The sequence below is a fragment of the Perissodus microlepis genome, chromosome 22, assembly GCF_051167445.1.
Source record: "Perissodus microlepis isolate ML-2025 ecotype Zambia chromosome 22, ASM5116744v1, whole genome shotgun sequence".
NCBI classification, from domain to species: Eukaryota; Metazoa; Chordata; class Actinopteri; order Cichliformes; family Cichlidae; genus Perissodus; species Perissodus microlepis.
The window spans coordinates 13,843,912-13,863,032 of record NC_140481.1 but is presented as its reverse complement, the minus strand read 5'-3'; the positions used below and the strand labels follow the sequence as shown (position 1 = coordinate 13,863,032).

Genomic DNA, 19,121 nt, shown 5'->3' with positions numbered 1-19,121 from the left:
ACAATCTTTACTCACCACAAATCCAATTAAGCATATTTCACTCTCTTTGAATTTGTCCACTTCTCCATAATAATAGTTGAAGGCTAACCGTTCTGACACAGTGGAGTAGACCCTACATGCAGCATAGATGCACAATTTGCAGGTGCACTGAACAGGACTCTCCGGAGAACAATCTATCAATTGCAGCTAGCACTGGAAGCAGTCCAGAGGTCAACATGAAGGTCAAGCTGAAAGGGCCAATTTTAAACGAGTTAATGTTTTTGGCCTTTAGGGATACAGTCTAGTCTGTCTGTCTGTCTGTCTGTGTCTTTTACTATACTAGCCTTTATTATAGCCTTTGTATGAGTCTGTTTATTGCACAGATTTTGGCCCATAGAAGCTCAGTGTTTCTTTTATGCTGAGTCTGACAAAACTAGATAATGACTCCTTCAGCTAGAACAGAAGCTGAGGCTGTTTTTTTAGCCCCACATTTCATCCCAGCATTTGATGTCACCGGAGTCAGTTTTCCATTAGCATCTTGTAACAAAGTTGATAACAAATCTCTGCAGGCACACATCACATTACATGTACACTGTTACCACAGTGGTGGGTAGCTCTGACACTTATTTATTTATTTATTTTCACATGGCTACAATATAATGAATTAAATTAATTTTTGGTACAAAACACAGCAACAAATCGTTTTCTTTCTTTGTCTGGTTCTCTGTGATATTCTAGCAACATTTGTGGTGAATCAGCATATTCAGTGTCTTCCTGCGAATGATAGGGGGTGGGAAGATTGTATTACATTACTAATCCAAGCACCAACAGCGCCTGAAGATGCTACAACTGATACTGGCAAAGTGCCCAGTAGCACCTGTGCTATGCTGAAAAAAAAGGTCTCAGTTACAAGTCATTGTTTGTTTTGACATCGTAGGATTTCGAAGGCGCTTCGAAGGAAGAACACTACAGATGCAATGTTTTATGTGAGACTGTTGATGGAGAAGAATAGAAAAGGTCGAAAAAAGTGGCACTGTGTCTTTGTGAATCTAGAGAAAGCATATGATATGGTGCCAAAGGAGGAGCTCTGGTACTGCAAGAGGAAGTCAGAAGTGGCAGAGAAGTATGTTAGGGTGGTGCAGGACATGTATGAGGACAGATAGACAGTGTCGAGGTAGGAATGACAGATGGCTTTAAGATGGAAGTGAGATTCCATCGGTGATCTGCTCTGATCCTTTTCTTGTTTGCAAGGGGACAGATGAGGTCAGGCAGGAGTCTCCTTGGACTAGGATGCTGTGACGACACTGAGATCAGCAGTGAGAGCAGGGAGCAGATGGATAAAAAATATGGAGGTATCCTCTGGAGAGAAGAGGAATGAAAAACAGGAACTACGTGTGTGTGAATGAGAGGGAAACAAGTGGAAAGGTGAAGGTGCAAGGAGCAGAGGTAAAATAAATGGGGTGAACCATCCAACACAACGGACAGTACACGTGAGAGGTGAAGAAGAGAGTGCAGGCAGAGTAGAGAGGGTGAAGAGTGTCAGGAGGGATTCGCGACAGAAGGATAACAGCAAGAGTGAAAGAGAAAGTTTACAAGATGGTAGTGATGGTAGGGAGCAGATGATCCACTGTGGCAAACCCTAAAGGAAGCAGCTCAAAGAAGAAGAAGAGTTTGAAGATTTGCGGTTAAGATTTCCCCCGCCACTGACCAATATCCCAGTTGTTCGTGTTGTCCTCCATTTCCTTCTTGCCGATGATGTACCAGATGCAGGCCATCCAGTGAGCCAGAAGGGCAAACATGGACATCAGCAGGGTCAGAACCACAGTGCTGTGCTGCGAGTAGCGGTCCATCTTTTGGAGCAGCCTCAGCAGTCGAATTAAACGCACAGTCTTCAACAGGTGCACCACTGACACCTGTAGGTAAACAATAAACCAAGGTGAATCTATTTGTAGATAATGAAGTAACTGGTTACATACAAGTTTTACTGTTAAGAACTTTCACATTAAAGTGAAGTGGAATTCACATTTTGGATTGAAAGATGTATTTTTAATTATATGGACAAGGATACATTGAATCTTCTTTAAAATGGTTCTTATTATCAAAGAGTTTAAAAAACACATAAAACTGACATTCTGTACTAAATTTCAAAGCCAGCATGAACTTTAAATGATTGTCAGTTATTAACAGTAGTCTAACCAACAAATTCTTCGCAAGAGATATAAAAAGAAGTGTCGAAGAACTAAAACATTAAATGTATTTTCTTTTTTCTCAAATTTTTACAGTGTCTCACAAAATCAAGCGAAGCTAACCAGCCAACTCGCTGGTGTTAAGAAGTTCCCCACTATGATATTTATGGGAGGCATATCAAATAATAGCCACCGACTATGTTAATAATATTTGATTAAGGCACTTTTGTGCACATGCAGCACTAATTATAGGAAAAAAGAAGGAGGTATTTTTCAGCATTAGTTACTCAGTTGCTCTCTGACTCTATAATGTGATCTGTATGAAGATTTGCTGATAACCTTGAATGCAAGAGAAATCAGCTTGTGTGTTGGTTTTGTGTTTTAACTTAAAATTCCCACCTTCAGCCGAGTTTGCTTCTCTGGACTTTTTATGCCTTTTCTGTTTTCCTTCATTCTGTAACCAATTAAATTTTGGCCCATGTCTTCTGAGCCCTCCTCTGACTTGCACCTGCTCCTCAGGCAAACTGCACGAACAGTCTATCATTTGGGACTTGCTGTCATCTTTCGCCACAGGAGATGTACACACCAGGTATTATTAAGAAGGATGTAGGACAAAGAGGACATGTGATACATGTTACATGTGTATTTGTGTAGCGAGGAGAGGAAGCAGGGAAAATTGGGTGGGAAAGTAGGCCAAAAAAATCGGATTTAAATACTGTATATAAAGATAGGGTGTAGTCAAAGCATCCAGACAGTTATCTTCACTTCCACAAAAATAAATAAATAAATAAAATAAATCATTCAGCTGTGATATTCCAATCAAGAAATGTCCTTAAAAGGGATTATGATCCTGTTCATATCAATTTAAGGAGAAGAAAAACAGGAGATCTCAAGATCACGTCACTATATTTAAAAAAAAAAAAGGACTTGGTTTTGGATTTCTCTGTGCAGTAGCAATTAGTCACTGAAGTAGTTTAGGTCATCTAAGAGAAAACAAAACACAATGATTAGATAAACTTCCTTAAAGAAAAGGAATTCTCCATCAGCTGTGTATAACGGGGCCAAATCAGCAACACTGCTGATAAAAATGGTCTCCTGCAAGTGCTTCCAGCAGCACCTTAGGGTCCTCTATACCGAGCAAATGGAACAAAGCATCAAGAGAAGAGTGACACATTAGAATGATAAAAATAGTGTGCAGGAACACTGGGACCAAAGAGGTCATGCTAGTTAGGCCTTGCATGACCCAGGTAGCATGATATATTCTGTGCACAGTGTTTAATGTCTCAACTAAATATTCAAGGCAAGATAACAAACATCACATTGCAAACATTGCAAAGCTAGCCCCAAAGTATGTGGTACTGGACCCAGAGGGTTTGTCTTTAAAACTGTAGAGGCTGGGAAATTATAGAGAGTCAGAGTGAGGAACCCTATGCATTGAAGATGGGGCCCATCAAAGGTGGCCAGATTAGTACAGTGAGATTAATCAGTCTGTCACACTACAAACAGCCTCTGTCATGCACCCAGAAAAGTCGCTGACTAGTCAGTGCAATCAAGACTTCAAGGAAAATGTCAAAGAAAAAGCATAAACTGCCAATTGTAGATAAAACATTTCTCGGTATTGCATAGGTCAGTCTCACATCTAGACGGTCACTTTAACCTTGCATAGATGTGCAATGCATTGACTGTGGTGTGGTGTTGTCAGGGTACATCTCTGAACGCTAAGCTTATGCAGACAGAGAAGCTAAACCAGGGTCCATTAGAGTACCATGTGCTGACACACCGCTGCATACAATCCACGCATTGTATGCAAAGCTAACCACACCATAACAACACAAAATCTGTGTGGATGGATGTCCAACATCTTTGTCCACAGCACATGCATTATTTAACATATGTAATAAAGAGTGTCTTTTCTTTGGGACAATTTGTTTCTCTGGCCCCTGGGTTACATTTGATGTGCAGACTCAGATATTTTCTCAGGCTCTGTGCTGATTATCAGCAGGGCACCGTATAACTATTTTATGTAGTAATAACTAGAATATATCAAGGGTTGTTTGTGTGTACATGGGTGCATGTGAGGGGACAAGGAGGTAAAGGAGGGAACTACAGTGCTTGAACAAAGCTAAGAGGAGGAGATATGTGGACTGTCCTTATCAGAGCTTCTCCTGCACATGTCTCCAGTTTTATGGTAGCTTGTGAGAAATAGAGAGCTGGTGCAGCATGAGGCGTAATGAAGCCTCCTACTGAGCCCAGGGGAGAAGCACCATCTCCCCTCCACCATCTATCACCACCCCACATCCCACCTATGGAGCGAGCAGGCTGCGCCACGTCCCGTTCTCTCCAGCGCCATGAGTGGTAAGCAATATAATGTAGCCAGCAATGCATATGTGTACCACCTGCTACTTTTTCCTTTAACTTTTCCTCCTGTCACTTCCATCTCACCCCTGCCATTCACATTTTCATTTCCTCTGCTTATCAGGTGTGAAATATATATGCTTTGCAGCCTGATTGCTTACTTCTGCTTTTTGTGCGCGTGAGACCATAAGGTTGCAGAAATGCTCATTATTTCTCCCCCTGTAGCCACGCCTTTAGCCCTGCACGCCTATCACAACAGCATGGCCAGTCATGTTTATTTATTTATTTATTTTATTAATGCCATGGTATCGGGCCAATAAGCATGAATAACATTGTTCTCTAATGCCAACAGGGCATCCAGCCATGCAGACCCAGGAGACCTACTCACAGCAGCTAAATCAAGCGGAGGTTTCTGTTTACATCAACTATGTACTGCTGAAACAAATGTTCATATCAGTAAAAAGCCAGATTATCTCAGCATACTTTTCATTTAAGAAGGAAATAAGAAGAGGATGAAATGTACATTGGTGGTAAACATTTTCAAGTGAAGAAATGCTATTCAAATTTCCGCTCAGGACAAGTTTTGGGACCTCCTGTGTTATTTTCTTGAAAAAATATTTCAGTCAAGCAGATAAAATCAAAATTTCTGTTGGGAACTAAAATGTACAGTTGTGCATGGAAATGCACACAAAATTTCAAGGTCAAGTTTATTTATAAAGCACATTTACAACAGCTCATGCTGGACAAAGTGCTTTGTAAACTAAAAGGCAACTAAAATAAGTAAAATGCACAACAATGATGTTAATGGGGCTGTTAAAACAAAAAATGTTTGGGCCAACGTGTGCTAAAAGCCAGTGGATGAAAATGTGTTTTCGGTAAAGATTTAAAATGTTCGAGTGTTTGTGCAGATCTAATATTTAGAGGCAGACTATTCCAGAGTCTGGGACCCGTCACAGAGAAGGCTCTGAAAGAGTAACGTTTTAAATTGGATCCTGTAAGGAACAGGAAGCTAGAGAGGCCAACTCTGGGGTTATATGCTCCTTCTGTTTTGTGCTAGTCAGCAGATGAACAGCTGCATTTTGGACCAACTGGAGATGATAAATAGAGGTCTGGTCCAAAGTACAGAGAAAAAGGGAAGAGTATTGAAAACACCCAATAAAAAGGAATATATCCAAGGAAAAGGACTAATCGGTGAGTATTGGTAACCTGCCTGGAGCTTGCTTGTAGAAATGTTCATATAAACAGTGTTTTTTTATATTATTTAATTACATATTTCTTCTGTTCCTTTATTCCCTCACAGTAAGAGTACAGCATTGTGCTAAAGTCTTGAGCCACCCCTCATATCTTTTTCATTTTGTAGGAAAATGCAAAATAGGTGCAGTGCAGTGAAACATAATCGATAATATAATCTATATATACCAAAAATCAGTCATGCTGAAAAATGAAGCTGCTCCCAATGAAACTCTGTGTAGAGGATCAAAATGTGATGGCACTTTTCTGTGTTCATAATTTCATCAGTGTTGATAAGCTCTCCAACACTGCTGATTGAAATGCAGCCCAAACCCATGACAGAGCCTCCACCATGTTTTACAGATGGCTGTAGACACTCACTGTTATACATCTCTCCTGACCTCATCTGTTCATACTGACTTTTTGAACCAAAAATTTCAAAATTGGATTCATCACTCCTGGCCAGTTCTTAATGTAATTTTGAATACATTATCTGTTTCCCTTCATTAAAAATGGCTTCCTGACAGCCACCCTTTCACTGACACAATTTCTCATGAAGCTTCAGTGAACAGTAGCTGGATCAGCTGAAGAACCAGATGCATCTCTTAGGTCCTGTGTCAGGTCTTTGCTGGAATTTTCCCCTGTTCCTTAAGAAAACGACTTTCAAATACTGTTTATCGTTATTTTTATTTTTGTTTTTTGATCAGTCTTCTTTAATGACTTACTCCAGACAATATCGAGATACGCTTCCAGTTTTAAGCTCACATTTCTTTGGGAATCACTTTGTTGGTGCAATAATACTATTTTATGTCTGCCAACTCTGTTATGTTTTGCATTTTTTGTGCATTCAGCTATAAAATTTGGGTAAAATGATGTGTTTTTGTGACAATCTGCGGGTAACAAAATGATGCACAGAAACCTTTTCATATATACACTTTCAGCGATAGCCAGTGTATAGACACCCAATATATACATACAAATTACAGCACCCAGAATCATAGACTTGCTTTTGCTTTATTCTATACTTTTCCCTCTGTCCCCTTCTGTTTCCTAAACTTGTGAAATATGTACAAACATTATCTGCATTTTATAATACACAGAGCAATGATTATGGAAAATGAGAGCATTATAGAGACTATGAAAAAGAGCAAGAAAGTGCAAGTGACACAAAACAACAGAGAAGTCACATGATAGAGTGCGAAACACACTAAAAACAGAAATGACTGAGACATATGACAAAAACAAAAGGGAAACAAAAGAGAGGAACACCGTTGAGGCCCCATGGCTCATTTCGGTGAAAGATGGCTTCTGTTCTCAAAAGGGACATCAGCATGAATGCTCCCGTCCTTAGAGGAGACTTCACGCAGAACGTTCCTCAATTACTAGCCATTCCTGCTGATCCCAGCGGGGAAATGGAGGAACTCATGGCCTGGTACCCCTACACACAAATCCTGGCCTACTGAGCATGTGGTATTTCCATTAATAGAGCCTTGTATCAAACCGGTACCACTGCCTGCAGCAGCCTTTTACTACTCGCATCCTTTCCCTCCCTCCTTACCTTGAAAGTAAACATTTTTTTTCATTTTGCTGATTTTTTTCAAACAGCGGCCTAATTCTTCTATTAACCGTCTCCTTTCATAACACAGATCTGTACACTTTCTTCCTGCTCTTTAATACCTGTTCTGTTCTGAGCATTTAGTCAAACATGCACCTATTTGAGACTGGATGCTTGTGTGCATCCATCCAGTACTCCGTATTGAGCTTTTGATCCACTCTACAGCAGCGGAGTGAGCAAACAGTGATATTCAGCACAGTCAAAGCATCCCATTCTCTAAATTAGAGACCAGAGAACGAAAAGTTCTATAAGCAACCAATCAAAACCTCCCTAAAGTGCAATGCTTCGACTCAGTGACATCATTCAACCGGGGACAAGACAACACAGTCTACCTAATTGCTCCAGATCTCTGTTTCTTCCTCCTCTCAATTGTTCTTTAGGGGGATATGTATTTTACTAAAGCAACAGAAAAAAAAGTTTTAATGATGCAGATGTGATAGTTTTGTCAGTGCTTGCTCAGTGCACGTAATTAATATCCCAAAGAGACACTGAAAGAGCTCTGGAAACCAAATTATGTTGCGGTGTTAGGCATCGAGCCAGTTGCTACTCACCACGCTGACTTTCACGGCGTAGAGCAGGTCAAAGGGCAACGCGGCCACCAAGTCGATGATAAACCACGTGGTCAGGTAGTGGATGCATATCTGTCGTGCGTCGAAGACCACCTGGCCTGACTTGCTGACATAAGTGGTACGAAAATTGAAAACGATGTCTGGCAGTTGAAGAAAAAAGACACACACAGGCTTGTTGGTTATTATGAAGACTCAATTATTTACAAGTGACAATAAAACAGTTTTGAGACAGCAACCGACCTATGATGAACAATATCTCCACGGCAATGTCACTGACGGTTGTGCTGCGGGTCAGGTCGTCATCGTTACCGATGAAGCACACGTTATAGGGCACCGTCACGGCAACGTAGAACGTGGCGAGCAGAATCAGCCAGTCCCATCCTGCTTTGAATGTGCTGTAGTGTAGTAAGATGAATTTGGACTTCTTGGCATCTGCTACCTTATACTCGGGCAGGGCAGGTAGGTCACCAAACACATTCTGGATGGGACAAGATAAGGGGGGAAAAAAGCCAGTTTATCCACCTATTTCCACCTACAGTCAAGCAAAAAAGAAAGCACGCCTTCTTTTAATTATTCAGGTCATGAAGGTTTGACAGCATTTATTAATGCACAGCTCTCATAATGTTCCAGCTTTACATTTCAATCAGGTTGATGTACTGGGCCATTGTAGCACTTTGATAATTTTCTTTTTCAGAAATTCTGTTCAACATCCTGTTGCATGTCCCAATTTGGGCCAAACGTTAGCTGTTTGACAGCTAATGTCCTCATTTATGACTCTGAAATATTTTGGTATACAGAGGGGTTCATGGTCTCCAAAGTATCCAGCTCCTGTAGCTGAATTTCTAAGTCTTTACCCCCCATCACCGTGCTAAAGGTTGGTATGAGTTTGGCTTTCACCGAGTGTGGTGTTGCACATTATTGCCAAATATCTCTGCTTTGGTCTCATCTGTCCAAAGCACATTGTTTCTGCAGTGTTCAGTTTAGTGTGAAGAGGGTTTCTTCTGACAGCTCTTCCACACACGCTGTCATAGTTCTGTCTTATTCCTATTCTACTGTCTTTAACTTTAACATGTAGAGTTTGAGATGTAGCTCTTGGACTTTTTGCAATTACTCTGAGCATTGCACAGTCTGACCTCAGGGTGGATTTGATGGGACATCATGCTGGCAATTGTCTTGAATATTTTCCACTTGTGAATCTATTTCACTGTAGAATGATGGACTTCAGATGGTTTAGAAACAGCCTCATAGGCAGCAACAATTTCTCTAAGATCATTGCTGATGACTTTCCTTCTTGGCATTATGTAACACACACCTGAATTCTGAAGACCAACAAACTGCCAGAACCTCTTCTTTCATAGAGGTGCTCACACTTGCTAATATTCAGTTAATCAAGTACATTAGATTAGCAGCACCTGGCTGCTACTGACCCTCTTTTGTCCTACTTTTTTCTTCGTTTTTACCACACTGCTTTTGCATTTGACTTGATTTTTTGTTAAATAAATAATCACATTATTAATACAGGAATGAAATTACTCAAACTATTCATATTGTTGTAAATTCACTGTTTGTGAGAGATATTTGCTCCTAGCCCTTGAGTGTGTCCATTGTGCTTCACTAACAGCAGTTATCTTCTTAATTCCCAAATTGCACAATCTGTCCCCATCCACTTTTTAAATGAATCCTTCGTCACGGTGCATCCTGTCCCATTGTTGGAAGAGGCTGATGATATGATGATACCTTGTTGAGTTTAATCTTGCTCTTCTCTCTGCTGTGTAGGTGCCCAGAGATGTGGTAAAGTATGGTACTGCTCCGCAGACGAGCTGAGCTGAAAGGAGAGCCTGTTTTCACCCTGCCGCGCCGTCGCTCTGGAAATACACACAGGGAAAAATTAGTACACACCGATCTACAACACTTTACCCCCCAAGGTTAACTGATGACTGAACCAGCCATTATACTTGATGAAATACATAATATTCTGTCTTGAATAGGAAAACATGAATATGCAGCAGTGGGAATAATTCATTTCTAAGCAAACTGTGTTATTTGATCAGAAATGCAAAGATAGTGAATGATATTTACAGTCATTTGGTCTTTGTTTGGTCAAAAAACATTTATTATGCTTTCATCCACTGTACTGGACAAACCCGTTGACTGATAATGTCTTATTGTGTAAGTACCATCTCGAACAAAACAGTGCAATTTTCAGCTTTGATAAGTCGCCACTGGGACAAAGAGGCAGTTCAGTAAGGTATATTTTCTGTGGTAAATTGCTACTGGTGTGGGACTGTGTGTAGCAGATAAAGTAGATAGTGCAGGATAGTGCAGGAGTGATGTGTTCAGACTGAGGAGTTGGGTAATGGGAGAAGGCACTTTATTGCTGCTGGGTTCTGGGCCTCATTCTCACCGCTGCGCACCCACAGGAAAGGACTAAGGCTAGATTGGCTTGAAAGGGGATAACAACGATAACAAAGCTGCAGAATAGAAGTGATAACTGCTTCTGAGTGTCCTTTGGAAAGTATATGAGTTCTCTGGTGTGTGTTGTGGGTGTGTGCGCGTGTGGACCACAGACAAGGAGAAAAGACAGGGCTCATCCATAACACGGTGCAGCCTTGGGGGACGCGACACGGCAGGAGCACAGAGGCAGAGACATGCTTATTTTTAGATCTAATGAATTTCCCTCCATTTTTAAAGCCATTCTTGTGTGGGTAGAGGGGGCACACAGGTAGGGAGGGGTGGATGTTGTGCATAAGTAGGGGAAGCCGTGGACAGATTGTAAAATCAGATGGAATAGATGAAAATCTCATGGAGGGATGCAGTTGTGAAAAAAGTACTCAAGGAAGCAAAAAGTCAAGTAGAGGTGAGAAGCGGTTTTGCCAAAGGTGAAAATGTTTGTCATAAAAGAAGAGAACAAACAAAGGAATGACAGGAGATTGAAAAGATACGCAAGAGTCTCGTCTTAAGAGCTTGAAAGTTTTTGAAGACTCTTCACCTCTCATTCAAGAGGCTTCTTCAGCTCTAAAAGCAAAAGGTGGAGAGTCCCACGTATTTAAACCCTGGTGAGTTGTCCCCCGAGAAGTGGTTGTTGACCAATATTAATCATGAAATAAGGTGTGAAAAAAGGTGTGGGTCATTACCACCGGAGGTTTTGGGTGAAACCACTGTCAGACCTTGCCCCACCCTATCATCTAACCTAATGAGGTTACTTGATACATGATTTGTGTGGGGGGGTAAGCTGCTTGTGAACGGAAGAGAGAAGAGTGGCCTTTACCCTTTAGGTGCAGTTGTACAGTGTTGTCCTGTCGAGCTCGCTCTTCTATGTTGTGTCATGTCTTGGCTGTTTGGGTTTTTGGTTAAAGCATAAAGTAGAGGTCATCACTAAACGGAAGATCGGTGGTTCGATCCAGTCTGCATGCCAAATATCCTTTGGTAAAAATACTAGATGGCCTAAGTTGCTCTCCAAATCATCCATGGGAGTGTGAATGGGTGTGACTGTTGGAGAGCAATTAACCATAGAAAAAAGTGCTTATATGAATGGGTGAATAAGACAATTTTTATAAAGCACTTTGAGTGCTCAGGTCTAGTAGAAAAGCACTATGTAAGAACCAGTCCATTTACCATTCACCTTAGTTCACAGGAAGACACACATGATTAATAGTGGGTCTCAAACCCATTATACTGTGCTGTTTGTCTGTGTCACAGGCATGCAGCATCAGCCTCTTTCCTTTTCTATGAAAAGCATTTCATTATATGGGCAAAAATAACTTTGCTTTCTACTTCCAGTTCCGCCTTATTTACAGAGTAATTAGGCAAATCCAGAAGAGGAAGGTCTGAGATGAGAAACGTGAGTTTGCTTACTTCACAAGCACATACATTCACACACATTGACTCTGGCTTTAGCTTAGCTTCTTTTTGTATTGATGAAAATTACAAAAGCTGGAAACATTGATTGAAGTTCATTTTTAAATTCCCTATCAAGCAGAACATGCTAATCCTGACCAAAGCACCTGAACAAAGACTGGTTTTAGATTAAAAAAATAAAAACAAAAACCGATCTATTGTCTTGAAACGCAAGTAAAGGCTTTATACATAATTTATTTAAAGACAGGGACTGATACAGTGGTTAGCACTGTTGCCTCACAGCAAGGTCTTGTATTTGAATCCACTGGACATCTGGGACCTTTTTAGGGTTCGTATGTTCTTCCTCATGCTTGTGTGCGTTCTCTGTGGTAAACTTGCAATTATAATTTGACCGCTGGGATAGGCTCCAGCTCCCTGACGCTGAATTGAATGGATGGATGGATGTTATATTAACTCTTGGTATTTAGTTTGCACTACAACCTTTTGCCCCACAAACCTAACTTGTACAGTATGCAGTAAAGAAAGATGAATAACAGTATAAGGGGACCTTACTACTTTCTGTTGGAGAGATCAAACACACTCAGCTTCAACACATATTTTATGCAACAGCTTAAGGGGATTGTTTTTGTCTACATCATGAAACACCAGTTTAACTATTGAATCCGATGGATAAGCTGTGGCTGCTTACATTATAAAAATCCACATGCAAAATGAAGATTAAATATTTGGGGATTCGGGTCACCTCTCTTTAGAGGACATAACTTCCTGTACATAAATGCACATACAGACCTTCCCTCTTGTCTTCTTGGATGGCTTTGACTTTAGTGTCGGTGATGTCCTTAAATGAAGCCAGAAAGAGCACCACGTCGCCTTTTTCGTTCTTAATTGGCACAATGTCCAGCAGGCACCAGAACAACACAGCTGAAAGGGGAAAACACACACAAGATTTACAGTTTGTGCGTATACCGGTGTGTTTATGCAAAAGCAACAGTTCCAAAGATTTAGACTTATTAGTGAGCCTGTCTACAGCTGGATGCCCCTCGGGGGAAGCAGAGACTTTAAATAGATCAAGCCACTTTTCTCCAGGCACAGCAAGAGATGAACCCATCTCTGAGGTCCCATCTCCTGCTAAATAGATTCCTTGTCAAAGAGACTACAGGTCAGTATTGTGGGCAGTGTTTCTGATCAGAATGAGTGTGCTCGTTGTGGTTATTCTGCACTTGTTAAACGATTGATTTACCAAGGGAAAGTGTCATAGGAGACAGATTTGTGCATCCAGAAAATACAAGTAGACCACATTGTATCATTTTGTATGTACTGTAGATGAGCCAAAAAGTTAACAAAATGCATACTGTGGAATTATCTCCAGCCTGCCGTCTGCCTCAACTTTGTGGAACATTTCTTTTTAGTTCATTGTTTTGGTTCCACAGATCAAAACTTTGGGACTGTTTTTACAGCTCTCATTAAAAGCCACTGTACGCTGCCTGCCGAGCACCGAACAGCAAACAATTAGGAGCGTGCTAGTGAGCACAGTGGAGCATTCAGTAGCTAAGGGACAGATGTTTTTCACAGAATTTTGATGAGACTACAGCAGATTGAGAAGAAGAGCAAATATTGGGCTTGGATGGACTGAAAATTTGAAATGAAAATAAATCGTGTTTCGTGTCCTCTGGATCTGCATATGTGCAGCTGTCTGCTTATGAGTTTACTCCATCAGCTTAAAAAGTGATCAAGTCAGGGCTGTATCTAAAAGCGAGTTTGTGTTCCTTAAGGACCGTCTGGAAGTCTTCTTTATGTTAATTATTTAATCACATCAAATTATACCTAATCCACATCAAGCTGGGGGATTGTGCATGGCTGGCAGTAAATAATAAGGACAATATTTAAATAAACCTAATCTAGGTAGGTAGGTGAACATTTTAGTTCTTTAAAAGGATTCGTCTTTTTTTAGCACACAATGTCACTGTGACAGTAGAGATCTTTGCTCTACCTTTACCGCTTTTCTGCTCAGTAATTAGAAATGAGTTGTTGATCAAGAGGGATTTCCCATGGAGTTCCCTCCCATCTCTCCCACTCACTAAATCCCCCTCGCCTCATGATAACTAAATCGCAGTATTTTTCGTCTCCCCGTGTGTACGTGCGAATATCTGTCTGCCTGCAAGACAAGGCAGCACTATCAAGTACACAGTGAGAGAAAGAGCCTTCTTGATTGCGATCATGCAGCGTTGGCTTTTCTCAGGCAGACAGACGGAGGACAAACTGAGTCAATCAGCCGCGTTTACTTTCGGGACGCTGCTGTGACAGACGAAAACGAGAGGGATGAGGCAACACAAAAAGGCTGAGGCAGGGGAGGAAGCAGCAAGATAAGGAACAGAGACATAGAAAAAGCGGTGCCAAAAGAACAATGTGGAGATGGTAATAAGACCGGGACGGAAACAAATGGCATTGCCATGAGAGAAAGAGAGAGAGATGAAATGTAACAAAAGGGCTGAGTGAAAAGAAAAGGAGATGGTGGCAAAGACAACAAAGATGCGGGTAGAAAATCACATCTGTGATGTTATTAGCGACCTGCTGAATTTGCTTTAAAAGCCAATCAAAAATAAACACATGCAAACATGCTAAAAAAATCTGACATGTGCATGAATCACCATCTCTGTTTTACTCGTTTTGAGAGAGCATGCAGCATAGCAAATCATCTTCACAGCTGCTGTCAAAACAGCGTAATCACAAACAGCTTTTGATCAGTTCACACAATGGTGTTTGCAGATCTCTCAGTTTCTAAGTCCTCTGCAATATCAGACAGATTTGTGTGTTTTGAACATCCTCTATTAGGCGTGCACTAAAGTGCAGTAAATATGTTGCATGTGCATGCAAACTTACATTATAAACAGCAGTGAAAAAAAAACAAAGCAGGTAGTAAGGCAGTCACACCTGAGTTCTACTTATTGCCAAACGCACGGGTGCAGGAACATCAATTACCCCATGACTAGATACTAATTGGACTTTTATATTAGCAACCCATCTACACGGGAAGCCTTTAGAATCTCCTCTGTGGTTGATGCTGCTGTGTATTGCCTATTTGATTTTGATGTGAATTTGATGAGTGTTGTGAGTTTCGAGTCGATATCCTTTTGGGCTCCTGCAGCTGTCCAGGTTTTTAAGATTTTTGTGACTGGTGGAGCATCACTGGTGAATATTCCACTCATATCCTAAGTGGAAGCTAGTGGAAGCAAGTAGAAAAAAAAGCTCTTTTTGGTTAATTAAAATCTTTTTTCAAACCTCGTTTTAGTCTTTAGTTTACTTTTAACCAACTACAATAACCTTCTGGGAAGGACTCGAGATGTGACAGAACATGTAGGTAGAACAACATCAGTCAAAGGAGAAGTTGGACTTCTACTGCTGACTTTTACTCTTCTGGAGATGAAGAAATGTGTGCGGTAAAACCAAGATGGAAAATAATGATTTAGCATCCAATAATTTGGTTACTTTATAATATTTTTCTGTCTTTCCTCTCACACCCAACCGGTGTTGGTGGAGTCTGGTTCTGCTCGCGGTTTCTTCCTGTTAAAAATGAGTTTTTCCTTCCCACTGTCACCAAGTCCTTGCTCACAGAGGCTTACCATTTCTTTCTACTATTGTTGGGTCTTTATCTTTCAATATAAAGTGTCTTGAGGAGTTGTCATGAATTGGCATTATAAAAAAATGGAACTGAATTGAATTGAAAGTAATATGATGGTCCTCTCAGCTGTAACCTCATCTACAGTATAGACTGGCTGAGCCCAGTGCTGTATAAATTGATGGCAGCTTTAGAGACATTGAACCAACACTGTTTGTTTGAATCAATGTTTAGAAACAACAGCTCGTAAAGTGACAAGCTCATTTGATCGATTTAAAAACATTAACAGCTGCTGGAACTTGTGGTTCTAGCAGCTGTTGCAGGCTCCATCTCAGTGCCAACAGAAAATAATGTCGAGGCAGGTTCATTGCTCACCACTGATCTGTTTGGACAAAACAAAACAGAAATCTCCACAACTGAAAGTGAAAAATAAAGCAATCCAGTCAGATTATCAAGGAAGAGACTTTGCCCAGTTGCACAAGAACCGATTTCTTTTGTTTCCACAGACTTTATCAAATGTGTCATGTTGAAGGCTCAGTTGGAAACTCACGAATGAAGTGAAAGAGAGACACTAAACTGATAAAATGAATAACTTTCCTCCTGGATTGTGACAGAGGAACTGCTGAGGTATTCACTACCAAATACAACATTTGGCTGGCTGGGTGGAAACGTGTTTTTCTAATTATTTTATAGATTCACAACTGGATCTGTTAAAAAAAAACAAAACCCAAACAATAAGAAATAACAAAAACTCTTAAATGCAGGGGAACATAGCACCATCTCAGCTTGTATCACAGCAAGTGTGTATCCGCTGGCGCCCTGACGATCTCATTATTTTGACTCCATTTTGTTCATTGGCCGGCTCGCTAATCAGCGAATCATACACCGAACCATACTGCACCACAGCTAGTTTCTGGTCTCAGTTTAATTGAAGGAGACGGGGTTAAGGAGTCACTAGCAGACAGCTATTAAAGTTTAATATGTCTCAGAATTAAATAATAACTGTAGGACATTCCCGACTGGTGACTTTGTTTAATCACCATTTAATGAGAATGGCTCAATAAAAGAAGTAATACATCCATGCCTTCTGCCATTGCTTCATCTATCGACTGGCCCATCTACGCCAGTTTAAATTGACCTTCCTCTGAAATAGCCACACACAACTGCCATCCATTCGTGGAAATCTGAAAGACAAAGTACCCCATGGTGCAGTCTCTAATAGCTTTCTGAGCCTGTCTACCATATATGATTCCACAACCTAATTGGCAAATGGTAAATAAAGGCTCAGACTCTGCACTGCATTGTGAAGCAACTCGGCATGAGCTGAAAACAAATGATAAATGAAGGGAGCCAACAATAATTGAGCACGCAACTCAAATGCTACAGCTAGAAAAGTGACATTTGACTGACCTGTCTTTTTGTAGAACATGATCTCATCCTTGAACTCTCTGCGCTCCTCCAAAGCCTCGTCAATGCTGAGGATGATGCTTTCGCTTGTCTCAGGACCATACAGGAACTTACAGGCGCAGCTCTTCTGCATGACCTCTGCCCGAGAGAAGCCTGTGAGCTCACAGAAGCCATCGGAGCAGTACACAATGGGAAACCCCTTCGACACTTGAGCATTGGCCAGGATGAAGTTGCTGTCTGCAAGAGAAAGAAAAGATTGCATTATTTTCAAGGTTATGGTAGAATTTTCTTTTGTTTGTTTTTTTCTATTTACCTGGACTTAGAAGAAATAATGAATGCCTTTTATGAGGTTTCTGCTAAAAAGGAAAAATAATTGGAGAGCTCAGGATAGCTTAGTTCAATTCATAGCTCCTTTCCAAAGAAAAGGAGTACACTGTTACATTTGGCCAGTGACCAAATGTAGATATAAAACAGAACTCTAAGAGCAAATTTCATTTTAATTCTTCTTTATTTTGCTGCTTCAAGAGGCCCTTCAGGTCCCAGAACCAATCTCCTAGCAACCAAAAAAATACACCATCTAAATTCACCATTGTTACTAACATTTCTTCTTTTTCTCCTCTTTACCTTGGTGCTTGGGTAGTAGTGTACAATTGGTTTTTAGAGCATTTTCACAGAAAACAGTAGTTCTGTATGTCTGGAAAAAAACATTGATGAACCAAAGCACTAAGGAAACTAAGAGACAGCCTTTATTGCTGAAAAATGAGGCCAATGCCAAAGTGTCTCTAATGGCCACTTGAAGCTCATTCCAAAGGCGAGTCTGTCCCAGCAGACTCCTACGACGAATTCAGAAGTATTAAAAGCATGTTTACAGGCTGGTACAAAAAGCAGTTTGGCCTTTATTCTTCCCCGTTTTATAACAACAGTACAATTTAGTGAACTTTTTTTGTTTTAAATAACTCATCCATTTGGTTAAAGCCTATAATTAGGGGTGTGGTTGCACTGACTGCTTTGGGTCCTGACAATTTATTTATTTCTAAAACTGCTTGTACCTTTGGGGGCCTCCTGAAGCATTTTAATGTAATTATCTGAAAAATGACTGACAAGGAAATTTGTGCTTCAGTTTTTTTGTGAATGAAATTCTGCTATTTGATGAGTCTGTTACTTTGCACTGTTTAGCAGATATCTATGTACACTAGTACAGTTTATGGGTGCAGCTTACTAGCCATGGTTGGTAGCATTAGCTGATAATTTGGTGCTCTATCTTCACATCTATGCGCTATATGGACAAAAGTACTTGGCCTTCTACATTTTATGGCTACAGGAATCGTTTGGCCATCGAAACTCATGCCACGAAGCTTCCAGTGCACAGTCTCTGTGCTGATGTTTATGGCAGAAGAGGTTTGGATCTCTGCAGTTACTTAGCGTTGCAGACCTTTATGCACTATGCACCTCAGAACTCAGCGACTCCACACTGCAATTTTATGTGGTCTTTTACTTTGTGGCAGAGTTGCTGATTCTTAAAAACAACACAGCTTACAGTTAACATGGAATAAATTTGAATAACAAAGTGTCAACACTGGCATCCTATTACAGTATCATGTTTAAATTCAGTGAGCTCTTTAGAATGAAAGCTTGCAAAGGCCGATTGCACCTGATTTGAAAAATTAAGAGGTGTGGCTTCATACTTTTGTCCACATAGTGTAACCTCTGGTTTTCCAAAGCTAACATGGAAATGGTCAAGACACTAACATCAAGGATGTCAGAATGTGCAGCCCAGGAGCCAGTGGATGACATCACGGTGGGTATGTCTGTCTTTTTTATACAGTCTGTGTACAAACCCCAAATTCGCTAACAGATGCCAGCATGCTTCAGAAAGCCAGAAGGAAAACCGCAAACGGGTGTCAATTTTTTTTTTACCGGCCCACATGCCTAATATGAGACATCTTTCATATTGCACACTGCCATCTCATCCATATTGAAATGAGAAACTAGCTATCATCATTTCTTTTTTTCTGGAAAGCTGAACATTATGAACAGAAATTTGGCCTGCTCATCTGTGGAAACTGTCCTGCCAGCACTGGGACACCAAAATGCTTTTATCACCACCAACTTCTGAAACTTCAAACAGTATAAATGGAATCGTTTTCAACTGGTCAAGGAGTGCCTCTCTAGCTGTTTCAATGACTTGCTCTCACTTAGCCACTGCAGTGATATTTTAACACAGAAAAACTAATTCTGATAGGATGGGGGTTTTGTTTTGTTGTTTTTTTAGCTTAGACACATAAAGGCCTGTGTGGGTAAAATAA

At 40.6% G+C, this 19,121-nt stretch overlaps 1 protein-coding gene across 1 annotated transcript in view; it reads right to left on the bottom strand.

Annotated features, from left to right (window-relative positions):
- kcnh8 (potassium voltage-gated channel, subfamily H (eag-related), member 8) overlaps positions 1-19,121 on the bottom strand; it is a 55,929-nt gene that overhangs the window by 21,199 nt on the left and 15,609 nt on the right. Inside the window, exons 2-7 of the mRNA XM_084918951.1 lie at positions 16,819-17,052; positions 12,582-12,713; positions 9,672-9,799; positions 8,175-8,412; positions 7,917-8,074; positions 1,688-1,892 (exon numbers count right to left, since the gene is read on the bottom strand). Coding sequence (XP_084775077.1) covers positions 1,688-1,892; positions 7,917-8,074; positions 8,175-8,412; positions 9,672-9,799; positions 12,582-12,713; positions 16,819-17,052 — 1,095 coding nt within the window. The remainder of the gene's footprint in view (positions 1-1,687; positions 1,893-7,916; positions 8,075-8,174; positions 8,413-9,671; positions 9,800-12,581; positions 12,714-16,818; positions 17,053-19,121) is intronic.